At 55.8% G+C, this 12,178-nt stretch overlaps 1 protein-coding gene across 1 annotated transcript; it reads left to right on the top strand.

Moving 5' to 3' along the window:
• Positions 1–680: 680 nt before the first annotated feature.
• Positions 681–10,292, top strand: CARD19 (caspase recruitment domain family member 19). The gene is made up of 7 exons (XM_029919703.1): positions 681–844; positions 6,273–6,297; positions 6,376–6,768; positions 8,109–8,262; positions 9,255–9,314; positions 9,498–9,569; positions 10,020–10,292. The coding sequence occupies exons 1-7, from the start codon at positions 681–683 to the stop codon at positions 10,133–10,135; spliced, it is 984 nt and encodes a 327-aa protein (XP_029775563.1). The 3' UTR covers positions 10,136–10,292.
• Positions 10,293–12,178: the final 1,886 nt, after the last annotated feature.

Here is a 12,178-nt window from a genome sequence, read left to right as displayed (position 1 = left end):
TGAACAGGAAGATGGGGGAGGTGGGGCTTGGCAGAAGTCACTGGCACAGGGGAGGCGGGTTTGTGCCAGAGTCTTGGACTCCATCCTGTGACAGCTGTCTGGGACTGTTACTCAGGACCCAAGACCCAAGCTTCCTGTGTGTTTTCCTTCCTGGGTGTGGCCATCTGGGTGCGGTTTTCCTGCACAGCTCCCAGCCCGCTTGAAAGCCCCAGCCCCAGGCTGTGTGTGCCCGTGCCAGGTGACTCACGCTGGCTGCTGCGGTGGAGACTCCACCTTGCTAGGGCTGCGGCGGGAGGGACCGCCACAGTGTGCCGGCTGCGGTCCCCTGACTGCACTGGGCCTCCGCCCATTCATTCCAGAGCTTTTTAGTGAGCCCCTGCTGTGTGCCTGTCCTGAACTCGAGTGCACATGCTGTTGAGGCGGTGCTGGGCAGGACGGCCTGGGGCCAGGGTGCAGCTAATTGCACAGGTAACGAGTACGTTAATTAGGCGAGTGGCAAGTCTTGGATATCAAGAGGCTGCCGCAAAGCTGTGCCTGGGTCCAACGTCCATCTTCACTCCCGTCTTCACTCCCTAGCGGCTGAGGTCTTAGGCAGGTCCGTCCTCTCTTTGCCATACTTCACTTTCCCAAATTGGAAATGGGGGTGGCGGTTTTGCTAGAGCTGCAGAGCTGATGGGGCGATGAATGATCTGCGCGCAGAGCCTGCGGAGCGCCTGGTCGTGGGGCACACGCCGTCGGCGGGAGCAGAGGGGCTGCCGGTGGTGACGCCAGGTGACCCAGAAGGCCCTGCCCGTGTGGCCATGGCAGATCTTCTCGTGTCCCTGCGGGTGGCTTCCTCACCATGGTGGGGCTGCTGACAAGTCTGTCTTCCAGGTAGACTTTCAGGACTTGGGAGGATCCAGAAGTTAGAAATTCATATTTTCGCAGGGAAAGACCAGCCAGGAGGAGGTGGCAGCAGGAGAGTGGGGAGGACAGACGGTCTGTTGAGTCGGCCCGGGGCGGAAATCAGCGAGAAGGCCCTGCTTCTTCCCACATGATGGCCCCGTTTGATAACCCCTCACCTTTTTTGAGATATTATTTATTCACAACAAATGCACTTTTTTTTTAAACATTTTTTTAAAGTTTATGTATTTATTTTGATGGGGCGCCTGGGTGGCTCAGTCGGTTAAGCCTCCGGCTTCGGCTCAGGTCAGATCTCATGTTCGTGGGTTCGAGTCCCGTGTCAGGCTCTGTGCTGACAGCCAGCTCAGAGCCTGGAGCCTGCTTCAGATTCTGTGTCTCCTTCTCTCTCTGCCCCTCCCTCTCTCATGCTCTGTCTCTCTCTGTATCAAAAATAAATAAAAACATTAAAAAAAAAAGTTTAAAGTTTATGTATTTATTTTGAGAGAGAGCCTGGAAATGGGCAGAGAGAGAGAGGGAGAGACGATCCTAAGCAGGCTCTGTGTTGTCATCCCAGAGCTGGATGGGGGCTCCCTGCACGAACCATGAGATCCTGACCTGAGTTAAGATCAAGAGTCACTTGCTTATCTGACCGACCCACCCACGTGCCCCGAAATGCACCTATTTTTAAAAAAATGTTTTAATGTTTATTTGAGAGAGAGTGAGCAAGAGCACACACATACAAGTGGTGAAGGGGCAGAGAAAGGGAGACCCAGAATCCAAAGCAGGTTCCAGGCTCTGAGCTGTTAGGCCAGAGCCCAGCTCGGCGCCTGAACCCAAAAACAGCATGATCACCATCTGAGCCAAAGTCAGACGTTCAACCGACTGAGCCACCCAGGTGCCTCAAACATCTGACTCTTGATTTCAGTTCAGGTCATGATCCCAGGCTCGCGGGATGGAGCCCCTTGTAGGACTCCACGCCGGGCATGGAGCCTGCTGAAGATTCTCTCTCTGCCTCAGCCCCTCCCCACACAAGGATGGGCTGGTGCTTTCTGTCAAAAAATAAATAAGTGTTAAAAAAAAAAGTTCGTATGAATTTTAGGATGAAAAATAAGAAACATATTGGAGTTTGGATAGGAATTGCATGGACTCTACGGATCACTTGGGTAATACTGTTACCTTCACCACATTAAATCTTCCATTCCATGAACAGAGGGTATATTTCCATTTATTTGCAATTTTTTAAATTTCTTTTGGTGATGTTTTGTAGTTTTCAGTGTACAAGTCTTTCACCTTATTGGTCAAATTTATTCCTAAGTAGTTTATTCTTTTTGATGCCACTGTGAATGGAATTATTTTCTTATTTTCTTTTTTGGATTGTTGATTGGTAGTGTATACTGATCCAACTGGTTTTTTGGTATTGATTTTGTATCTTGCAGCTTTGCTGAATTTGTTGATTAATTTTTAACCTTTTTAGAGTTTTCTAGATAGAAGACCATGTCATCTGCAAAAAGAGATCATTTTACTTATTCTTTTTCATTTGAATAGCTTTGATTTCCTTTTGTTGTCTATCGCTCTGGCGTGAACTTCCAGTCCTGCCCTGACGAGGGTAGTGAGGGTGTGGGCTTCGCCTGTTTTCGGTCTTAGGGGAAAAGCTTTCAGTCTCTCACCATCAAGTACGATATTTGCGGAGGGTTTTTCATATGTGACTTTCATTGTGTTGAGGAAATTTTCTCCTAATTTTATTGAATGCCTTTTTCCTTCAGTCAAGAAGGAGTTGAATTTGTCAAATGCCTGTTCTGCATCATTTGAGACGATCGTGTGTCTGTGTGTGTGTGTTTTCACTCCGTTAACGTAATGCATTACATTGATGGATTATCGTATGTTGAACCATCCTCGTATTCTGGTGTATAATCCTTTTAAGATGCTGTTGAATTCAGTTTTCTAGTATTTTGTTGACGATTTCGGCATCAGTATTTACAAGAAATGTTGGTCTGTACTTCTCTTGTGGTCCCCTTGACTGGCTTTGGTCTCAGGGTCATGCTGGCCTCATGGAATGAGTTAGGAAGTGTTCCCTCCTCTATGTTTTTTGGAAGAATTGTAGAAGTTTTGATATTTAAATATTAGGTAGAATTCACCAGTGGTGCCATTTGGTCCTGAGCTTTTATTTGTTAGGAGAGTCTCAATTACTAATTGAATCTCTTTTATAATTATAGGTCCATTGAGATTTTCTCTGTATCCACGTTTTGGTTATGGTAGATTGTGTGTTTTTATTTTTATTTTTTATTTAATTTATTTTTTATTTCTTTAAACATTTATTCATTTTTGAGAGCGAGAGATAGAGTGTGAGTGGGGGAGGGGCAGAGAGGAAGGCACAGAATCCAAAGCAGGTTCCAGGCTCTGAGCTGTCAGCAAAGAGCCCAGCACAGGGCTTGAACCCACGAGTGGTGAGATCATGACCTGAGCTGAAGTCAGGCTCTTACCCAACTGAACCACTCAGGCGCCCTGGTAGATTGTGTACTTTTAGGAGTTTGTCCACTTCATCTAGTTTGTCCAATTTGTTGGCTTACAATTTTCCAAGTATTTCTTAATAATCCTTTTTACTTCTGTAAAATTGGTAGTCATTTCCCTACTTTTATTTCTGATATTAGTAATTTGGGTCTTTTTTCTTTGTAAGTCTAGCTAACAGTTTGTCAATTTGTTGATCTTTCCAAAGAACCACACTTTGTTTTTGTTTTTTCTATTTTCCATGTCAATTATCTTTGCTATAATCTTTATTATTTCCTCCCCTCTTCCTACTTTGGTTCTAGTTTGCTCTTCCCTTCCTACTTCCTTAAGCTGTAACGTTAGGCTGCTGAGTTGAGACCCCCCTTCTGGTGTGAAGTGTCTCTCACAGCCTACGTACCGCCTCCCAGACTGGTGAAGGGAGGTGCGCCTGTACTTCCTGTGGGTGCGGGGCGACTGTCGGTCCAGGTGTGTCGGCTCTTGTTGGTTTGTCGTGCGGCTCATGCCCTCTATTCCCTTACTGGTTATCTGCGTGGCGGTTCTGGCTGTTACTAAGAGTGCAGAACTGGGACACCTGGGAGGCTCAGTCGGTGAAGCGTCCAACCTCGGCTCAGGTCATGATCTCACAGCTCATGAGTTCGAGCCCTGCATCCAGCTCTGTGCTGACAGCTCGGAGGCTGGAGCCTGCTTTGGATTCTGTGTCTCCCTCTCTCTCTGCCCCTCCTCCCCTTTCTCTCTCTCAAAAATAAATAAACATAAAAAAAATAAAAGGGAGGTACTGAAGTCTCCTACTGTTACTATTATCTGAGGGCTCTGAGACTTGGCTCATATGCTTGTTAGATCTTCTTGGTAAATTGACACTGTTACTAACGTGTGATGTACTTGGTGGTCTTTTCTAACAGTTTTTGATGCAAAGTCAATCTTGCCTCCTATTTGCAGGGCCATCCTGATCTCTTTGCGGTGCTTTTTGCAGCGTCATCTTTTCCATCTTTTCACTTTATGCCCGTGTGAGTCTTTGGATTTGAGTCTTTTGCAGACAGCCCATAGTTGAAACATATGTTTTTAACCCTGAGAAGAAAAACAAGTCTGTTTCTCCTCTGCTCGCACAGGCAGCACTCATGCCTCTGAGGACTCCTGACACTTCCGGTCCCCAGCTGGGGTGTCACAGTTCACCTCCCTTCTGACACTGTCTCCCTGGGAGTGGCATCAGCTCCCACTTGTTGAGAGCTCAGTCCCGTGCGCCATCCCCACTGCAGACCCCACTGACTGGCTGGCAGTTAACCGAGGGTCCTGTGACCCCCTTTTTTGGTTCAGGCATTTGCTACAGCTCACAGAACCTGAGAACACACTTAACATCCTAGTGCCGTTTTATCACAGAGGATATTTGCAAGGATACAAATGAACATCCACACACATAAGGGGTGCTTACGGCAAAGAATGCAGGAGGAGGCCCACCGTGTCCCTGCTGTCCCTGCAGGGCGAGCCGCCGCCCCAGCGCCGCCCCCAGTGCTGCCTTGTGCTAGGCAACCCGGAAGCTCGCCAGACTCCATCCTCTTGGGGTTTTATGCAGGTTTGATTACGTAGGCGTGATTGATTGAGTGATTGGCATTGGTGATGGGCTCAGCCTCCGGCCCCTCCCCCCTCCAAGCCTCTAACGCGTGGCTGGCTCTCCTGGCAACCAGTCCCATCCTGAGGTTTTGTAGCAGCTTTAGAAAACTCACCTCATGCACACAGATGAGGGGGAAAGGGGCTTGTTAGGAACAAAAGACACCTTCATCTTCATGGCTCCTCACTTAGGACATTCCAGAGGTTTCAGGAGCCCTGGCTGAAGACTAAATAGATTTCTTACTAGAAATCACAATATCAAAAATCCATTTTGCCAGTCTGTGTCTTTTAATCTGTTTACATTTATTTTTTGAGAGACTTTATTTTATAAGTAAACTCTACACCCAACATGGGGCTGGAACTCATAATCCCAAGATCAAGCGTTGCATGCTCCGCTGACTGAGCCAGCCAGGCGCTCCTTAATCTGTTTACAATAAAAGTGATTACTGCAATTACTGGGGCACCTGGGCGGCTCAGTCAGGAAGGGTCCGACTTCGGACCCTTCCTGATCATCGGTTGAGGCCCCGCGTCGGGCTCTGTGCTGACAGCTCAGAGGCTGGAGCCTGCTTCAGATTCTGTCTTCCTCTCTCTCTGCCCCTCCCCTGCTCATGCTCTGTCTCTCTCTTTCCCAAAAGTAAATAATAATAATAATAATAATTACTTCAATTACTGATAATGAATAACTTGTTTCTGCCTTTTTGCTGTTTATTTTCTGTATGTCTTGTAGCTTTTTTGTCCTTTATCCATTACTACCTTCTTTCATCTGTAGTTGATTTTCTGTAGTAACACTTTTATTTCCCTTTGGGTATATTCCTTGGGTATTTTCTTTGTGGCTATCGTGAGAATTACGCATAACATCGTAAAGTTATAACTATCTATTGTGAATTGATAGCAACCTAATTCCAGTCACACCCGAAAACTCTCCTCTGCAGCTCTGCCCGCGCAGCCCCGGTGCCCACACCACAGGCTGACAGTGGTGTGGGGGGCGCACCTGGTCACGTAGTAGATGCTCTGGGACTCAGCACCCTCCCTCGGGGGGCCTGTGCCTCCCACCAACTGCTCACCCACCCCTGGGTTTCACAGGCCTGTCATTCTAAAGAACATTCTTAATAGGAAAAATGGCATGGCAGTGATGCTTTACTGGTAGTGCTTTAAAAAGTGTCCCCAGGACCCCGGCTGGGCACACTGTTCTGCTGTGTGGCAGCCTCACCAGGCCTGGCAGGCTCACGTGTCCCATGCCATGCCGGCACAGGCCACCCAGCCCTGCACCCCTGTCCCTGCAGGACCAGCAGCTGTGGGAGCTGCAGGGTCAGGCCTTCTCCAGGCTGCTGTGTCCCTGCAGCAGGCCCTGGGGGGCCTGAGGACAGCTGAGGGGGCCTCTCTGAGTGTATCTTCTGCTGCCAGCTCTCCGGTGTAGGAGAGAAGGGCGGGAGTTTTACACACACGCACGCGCGCACGTCCTCTGCAGGGGTCCTGGGCCGTGCACAGCCCGCGCAGGTGCAGTGTCTGCAGGGGTCCAGGCGCTTACTGCCGACGTGCTGCCCGGGGGCCTGGGGGTCACGCTGCGGGTGGTGTGTGGCCCTGTGGCCCCCCCTCGACCGAGCCCGCTCATGCCCTCCGTGCTCTGCTGTTTCAGAGCAGACCTACTGCGACCGGCTGGTCCAGGACACGCCTTTCCTGATGGGCTACGGGCGCCTCAGCGAGCAGCAGGTGGACAGAATCATCCTCCAGCTGAACCGCTACTGCCCCCAGATCCTCAGCAACAGCGATGCAGAGAAGGTGCTCCCTCTGTCCCTCCCTGCCTAGGCTGGAAGAATGGGGTGGGGGGGGCGCCAGGGGCGCGGGTAGGACAACTCGGAGGTGAAAGCCTGAGTCCTAGCGTTGCTGTTGGGCCCGAAACATCTGTTCTGTGAGCCTCCATCCCTCCTGCATCCTCCGGGCCTGCCCACACCCTGGAGCCGCTGGGAGCATCGCCAGAGACAGGACAGCGAGCCGCTGCATGTGACCAGCCTGGGGGGGAGGGGGGCAGGGCGCTGGCCGGGCTCACCCCAGTGCTGCAGGGCTCTGCATCCCGCCTCTTCCAAAGGTTCACAAGTGGACACTGAGGGAGGAGGGCGCCCCTCGCCTGAGCCACCCTTCCCCCGACTCCCCCAGAGGGCCAGGGCTTTGGGGTGCAGGGCCCCTGCCAGCCGAGTGAGTGAGCCGCGCTCTCGGAGCCGCAGGGCTGTCCACAGGGCTTGGGGCCTGTGCTGACCCCCAACACAGCTGGAAGGCACACGGATTCCTGGCTCGGGGGCCCAGGTTCTGAAAGTCCACAGCAAAGTAAAAGTATGGGTGACATTCATACCTTATTGTTGTGATTAAAAGCCTAATATACATTTATCGTATAAAAGTTTGAGAAGTTTCAGACGTTTATACCAGAAAGCGGAGAGTCCCGCACACATGGCCCCTGGCCCGCTGAGTACTTGCGGTTTCTGGTTCTCTCTGGCTCCGAGCGGAACGGGACACGCCACCAGGTGGCAGCACCAGGCCACGGCCTCCAGGCCCGGATCAATGCCCAGTGCCGTTCACCGACCTTCAGAACCACACATTTCTCCATTAACACATCAGAGGACTCTGGGCTTCCCCCCCATGCTTAACCCTCCGTGTTTAAATTCCTTGAATCACATTCCTGTTGACTATAAACTACTAGAAGTTATCTGTCATGCCGTCACCTCACCGATGCCTTGTAGCGGCCCTGCAGTTTGGGTTTATTAGATCCTTTTTACAAGTGAAGAAACAGAGTCTCGGGGTGAAGTGTAACTTGCGGCCAGCCATCAACTTCTAACAGTTGTAATAATGTCACCAGTGTCTTTCTTAATGACGTGTTCTGGCCTCCACAGGGAGGACCAGTGGCTGTGCTGTGACCGCAGCCCCAGCTGGGGCGCCACATGGGGAGGCTAAGGCCCTGGTGGCACTTGCTGCCTCCTCTTGGTGTTCTGCGCGACGCGCCCCTTCCGCCCCGGGGCAGAGGCACGTCTGATGCAGAAGCTGAAGCCCGGGGCAGAGCCACAGCCCCCAGCCCTCCCTGGCCCTGCCGCCTCCAGCCTGACCCTCCCACGCACCTTCTCCACCCCCAGTTCCGGAATCCCAAGGCGTCCCTGCGCATGCGGCTCTGCGACCTGCTGGGCCACCTGCAGCGGAGCGGCGAGCGGGACTGCCAGGAGTTCTACCGCGCCCTGTACATCCACGCGCAGCCCCTGCACAGCCGCCTGCCCAGCCGGCTGGCCCCGCGTAAGTGTGCTCCCCGCGCCCCCAGGCGGCGGCCAGCGGTTCAGATACCGCCGTCACCGCCTCTCCCGTGCCTGTGGTTACACAGAAGGTGGTGTCTTGTCATGTGGCTCTGCCCTTCCTCCAGCTGGGGTGCTGGGGGCGGCTCATGGCTGTGCCAGCCTTGAGTGACCTGTGCCCCCATGGCAGAAACTGGTCACACCGTAACTGAGGATGCCCCGGGGGCGGGGGGGTCGTAATATGGGTGTTTCTGTAGAACAGTGTCGGGCATAGTGGCTGGTCCAAGGCACATGCGTTTTGGTTTTAAGGGTCTTGCCCGAGCTCAGGAGTTACATGAGTCCTGAGGGACCCTCTGAGCTGCTGGGTTGGGGACGGGAGGCATAGGCAGGATGGCAGCCCGGGCCTGAGGCCTCTGTGCCCTGGTCCACTGGAGGAGGGGCTGGTGTCCCTTGATCCTCTGATGTGAAACCAGAGGCCTGAGGGACAGGGTGGCTCACCCTAGATGGCTCAGCTGGGACCCCAGGCTGGTGTCTCTGACCTGAGGATGTGCTCTGCCCCAGGACCAGAGCAGAGGGGGGACCCCACAGCCTGGCTGGGCGTCAAGCACCTTCCAGGCTCCTGGGCCATCAGCAGGTGGCCGGTTGGTGAGGTCTGGGGAGAGCACCCACTCTGCCCTCCTATGACATCACCGGACTCGAGACAGTGTATGCGGTGCCTGCATCTGCAGGGAACGACGCCCCCCACCCCACGGCCCTCAGGGTCTCAGGATGTGGACAGAAGGAGATCCAAAACTCACGGTTCCATGACACTCGCCCCAGGCCCCCCTCCCTGGTGCTGATTCTGCCAAGCCCGGCCCAGGAGGCTGGGTGGGTGTCCCTAGGGCCAGGTCTGGCCCAGCCTGAGGGCCCCGGGGGTGGAGGGAAAGAGCCTGAGCTGCCCCTTGGTTTCCTGCAGGCAGGGAGACAACTAACCGAGCCCTGTGATTTTGTTTCCAGAGAACTCAGATTGCACAGAGCTAGACTCGGGCACCGCGGGCCACGGGCTCAGTGACAGGGGTAACGGCCTCCCGCCTCCCCCACCCCGTCCCCCACCCAGGGCTCCGTCTCTGCCTCAGGGGCTTCTCCTTTCCGTGTCAGGCTGGGTCCTGCCTTCCTGTTGACCGGCCCCAGGGTGCTCGCTGGGGCGCCCACTATCCTGGCTCAGGCAGCCAAATGCCCACACGCCCTCTTTCTCCCCAGGACCCGTGGCTTTCCTGGCCTGCCTCGGCCTGGCCGCGGGGCTGGCGCTCCTCACCTACTGCTGCCCTCCAGGTGGGTGCCGCCTGGCCAGGCCTGAGCACCGAGCCACCTGGCCTCCCCGTGCCTCAGTTTCCGAGCCTGTGCAGTGGGACAGCAGTGGGGCCCCACTTACAGGCACGGGAAGAGGAGGGAGCGTGGGGGCTCCACCATCCCCGGGGGCCGGAGGGTGACAGCTCCTGGTGGGAGGGTGGGTGCAGCTGGGGCTCTGGGGGTCCCTGTCCCGCATGGGGCCTGGAGCAGGGCATCCACCTTGGGCCCCCATGTCACATCCCTGACTGTAGGACAGGAGGCCCGCAGCCCAGCATGCGGCTGCCGCCCCGGCCCGGACGCGCCAGGCCCCCACAGCTGTGCGTGGGGAGCCAGCGCCGGGCCGGCCTGCCTGGCAGGGACGCCCCACGCCACCTGGCTGTGGGGCTGCGCAGGCACCTCGGTGGCAGTGTCTGAGGCCACCTTGTCTTCCAGACCCCAAGGTGCTGCCAGGGGCCCGCCGCGTCCTGGGCTTCTCCCCCATCATCGTCGACGGGCACGTCAGCCGCTTCCTGCTGGCCTTCCTCACAGATGAGCTGCGGGGGCTCTGACGACCCTGCCCCCCCACCTCCCACCAAAGAACCCGCCTGCCCACCCGGGGGGCCACCACTTCTTTTCTAATTGCTTATTTTTCACTATTTATACTTTTTTAAGAAAGTTACCTTCGCCTGACAAAGGTGCTCAACAATATTAAACGTTGGAATCTCATTGCTTCCCTTGGGAATGTTTTCTAGACGATTCTGACTCGAGACCCTGTGGGGTCTTCAGCTGGCAGGCCTGTCTCTGAGGGCTCTCGGTGTCCGACACCCAGCCCGGGCCAGGTCCTGCTCAGGTTGCCCCCCCCCCGCCCCCCCGCCGTTGCCCCTCAGCGCCCACCCCCAGCATCCCCCACTCACTGGCTCCCCAGACGTTCCCTCCTCTGCCTCCTCTGCTCCCTCCCCGCTCACTCGGAGCCCCTCCCATGGTCCCCTGCCCCCACACCCATCCCCCTATCCCTCACCTCAGCCTTCCCAGCCATCAGCCCCAGGTGGGAGGGCTGAGTGCGGGGACTGCCCCAGGAGGCACCGGCCACATGGACCAAGATACCCCAAGAAGCCCTAAGCCCGTGTGTGTTCACTCTACCCAGCGCCCCCAGCAGGGGGGCAGCATCCCTGCTTTTCTGAAGAGGAAACTGAGGTTACTAGGCCAAGAAGAGGGGGACCCAGGACGTGAGGGAGTCCAAGATTCACCACTGTCCTCATTCCCCTCTGTGATGTGTCTCAAAGGGACCCCCCACAGCCCCTTATCCCCATCCAGTCACCAGAGCCAACGCCCGGGTCCGGGGCCCCGCCTGCCCTTGCCCACCCGTCCTGGGAATGGAGCCCCTCCCCACCAGGAGGTGAGACCCTGGGCTTAGTGGGTCTGGGTGGGTCCAGTGTATACAGCTACAGTTAGAGTACAAGTTCTTGTCCCAGATTCCAGGCAGAAATTCTGAACAAAAACAGTGCACAGAAACTTCTAGAACTTTTGGAGTTGAGAAATGCCATTGTGCCATCCAAGGTCCTCTAGCTACTGCCCTCCTCCCCCTGCAGCCTGGGGTTTGTTCCACCCCCTTCATCTTCATCTTGGAGACACTGGCCTGTCCCTTCAACTGGGGTGTCTACACCTGTCTCACCTGCCAGCCTCAGGCTCAGGATCCCTGTGGACACAGGAGGGTAAGTGTGCAAGGGCACCGCGTCACCTCTGGGCACCATCATTTTCAGTGCAAAGCCAAGATCCACACGGCCGGTGAGATGGGGGTTCCACCTGCCGTCCCGGCATGGCACCAGGCACAGGCCATCCCCAGGGGTCCCTCTCCCAGTTGCCTCCTCCCTCAGCTCCTCCCCCACAGCCTCATTTTGGGGAAACAAGCATATTTGTCAACCCAAGAATCACCATGAGTTTGCATTTTCCACGGGAGGTTTCCGGAGATGCCAGGGCAGGCCAGCTCCAGGGATGACGGCCGCTCCCAGGTCTCGGGGTGGCAGGGCACGTGGAGCGAAACAGGTGGGGGCAGAGGGGACCAGCACCGGGATGTGGTGTCCCACCCCCATGCAGCCAGCTCACGGGCTAAGTCCCTCGGCCCGGTGCCCGGCTCGATGCCACGGGACAGCGCGGCCTGCGCTCACTCCCCACATCTGTGCTGCGGGCCCCGGGGGTCTCCACACAGCCTCGGTTTGCCCATCTCTGTGACAACTCGAGCAGGCCCGGGACGGCACTGCTCAGTGCGGTGTTGGTCGCCAGAACTCCCCAGGAATCGGCCACTTTGTGGGAAGGTGGCACATGCGGCTTTCTCACTGGGACCCTGTTGGGTGGAGCAGCGCGGCTGCCCGGCGCGTGGCCGTGAGGACGCGGGGCCTCCTGGAGCCACCGAGCTGAGTGCAGCCCCCCCCAGCCGAGTGCAGCCCCCCGAGCCGAGTGCAGCCCCCCCCAGCCGAGTGCAGCCCCCCAGCTGAGTGCAGCCCCCCGAGCCGAGTGCAGCCCCCCCAGCCGAGTGCAGCCCCCCGAGCTGAGTGCAGCCCCCCCCAGCTGAGTGCAGCCCCGCGAGCCGAGTGCAGCCCCCCCAGCTGAGTGCA

This window comes from Suricata suricatta, chromosome 13 (genome assembly GCF_006229205.1).
Source record: "Suricata suricatta isolate VVHF042 chromosome 13, meerkat_22Aug2017_6uvM2_HiC, whole genome shotgun sequence".
NCBI classification, from domain to species: Eukaryota; Metazoa; Chordata; class Mammalia; order Carnivora; family Herpestidae; genus Suricata; species Suricata suricatta.
The sequence above is the reverse complement of the archived record's forward strand: the minus strand, read 5'-3'. Positions and strand labels throughout refer to the sequence as shown.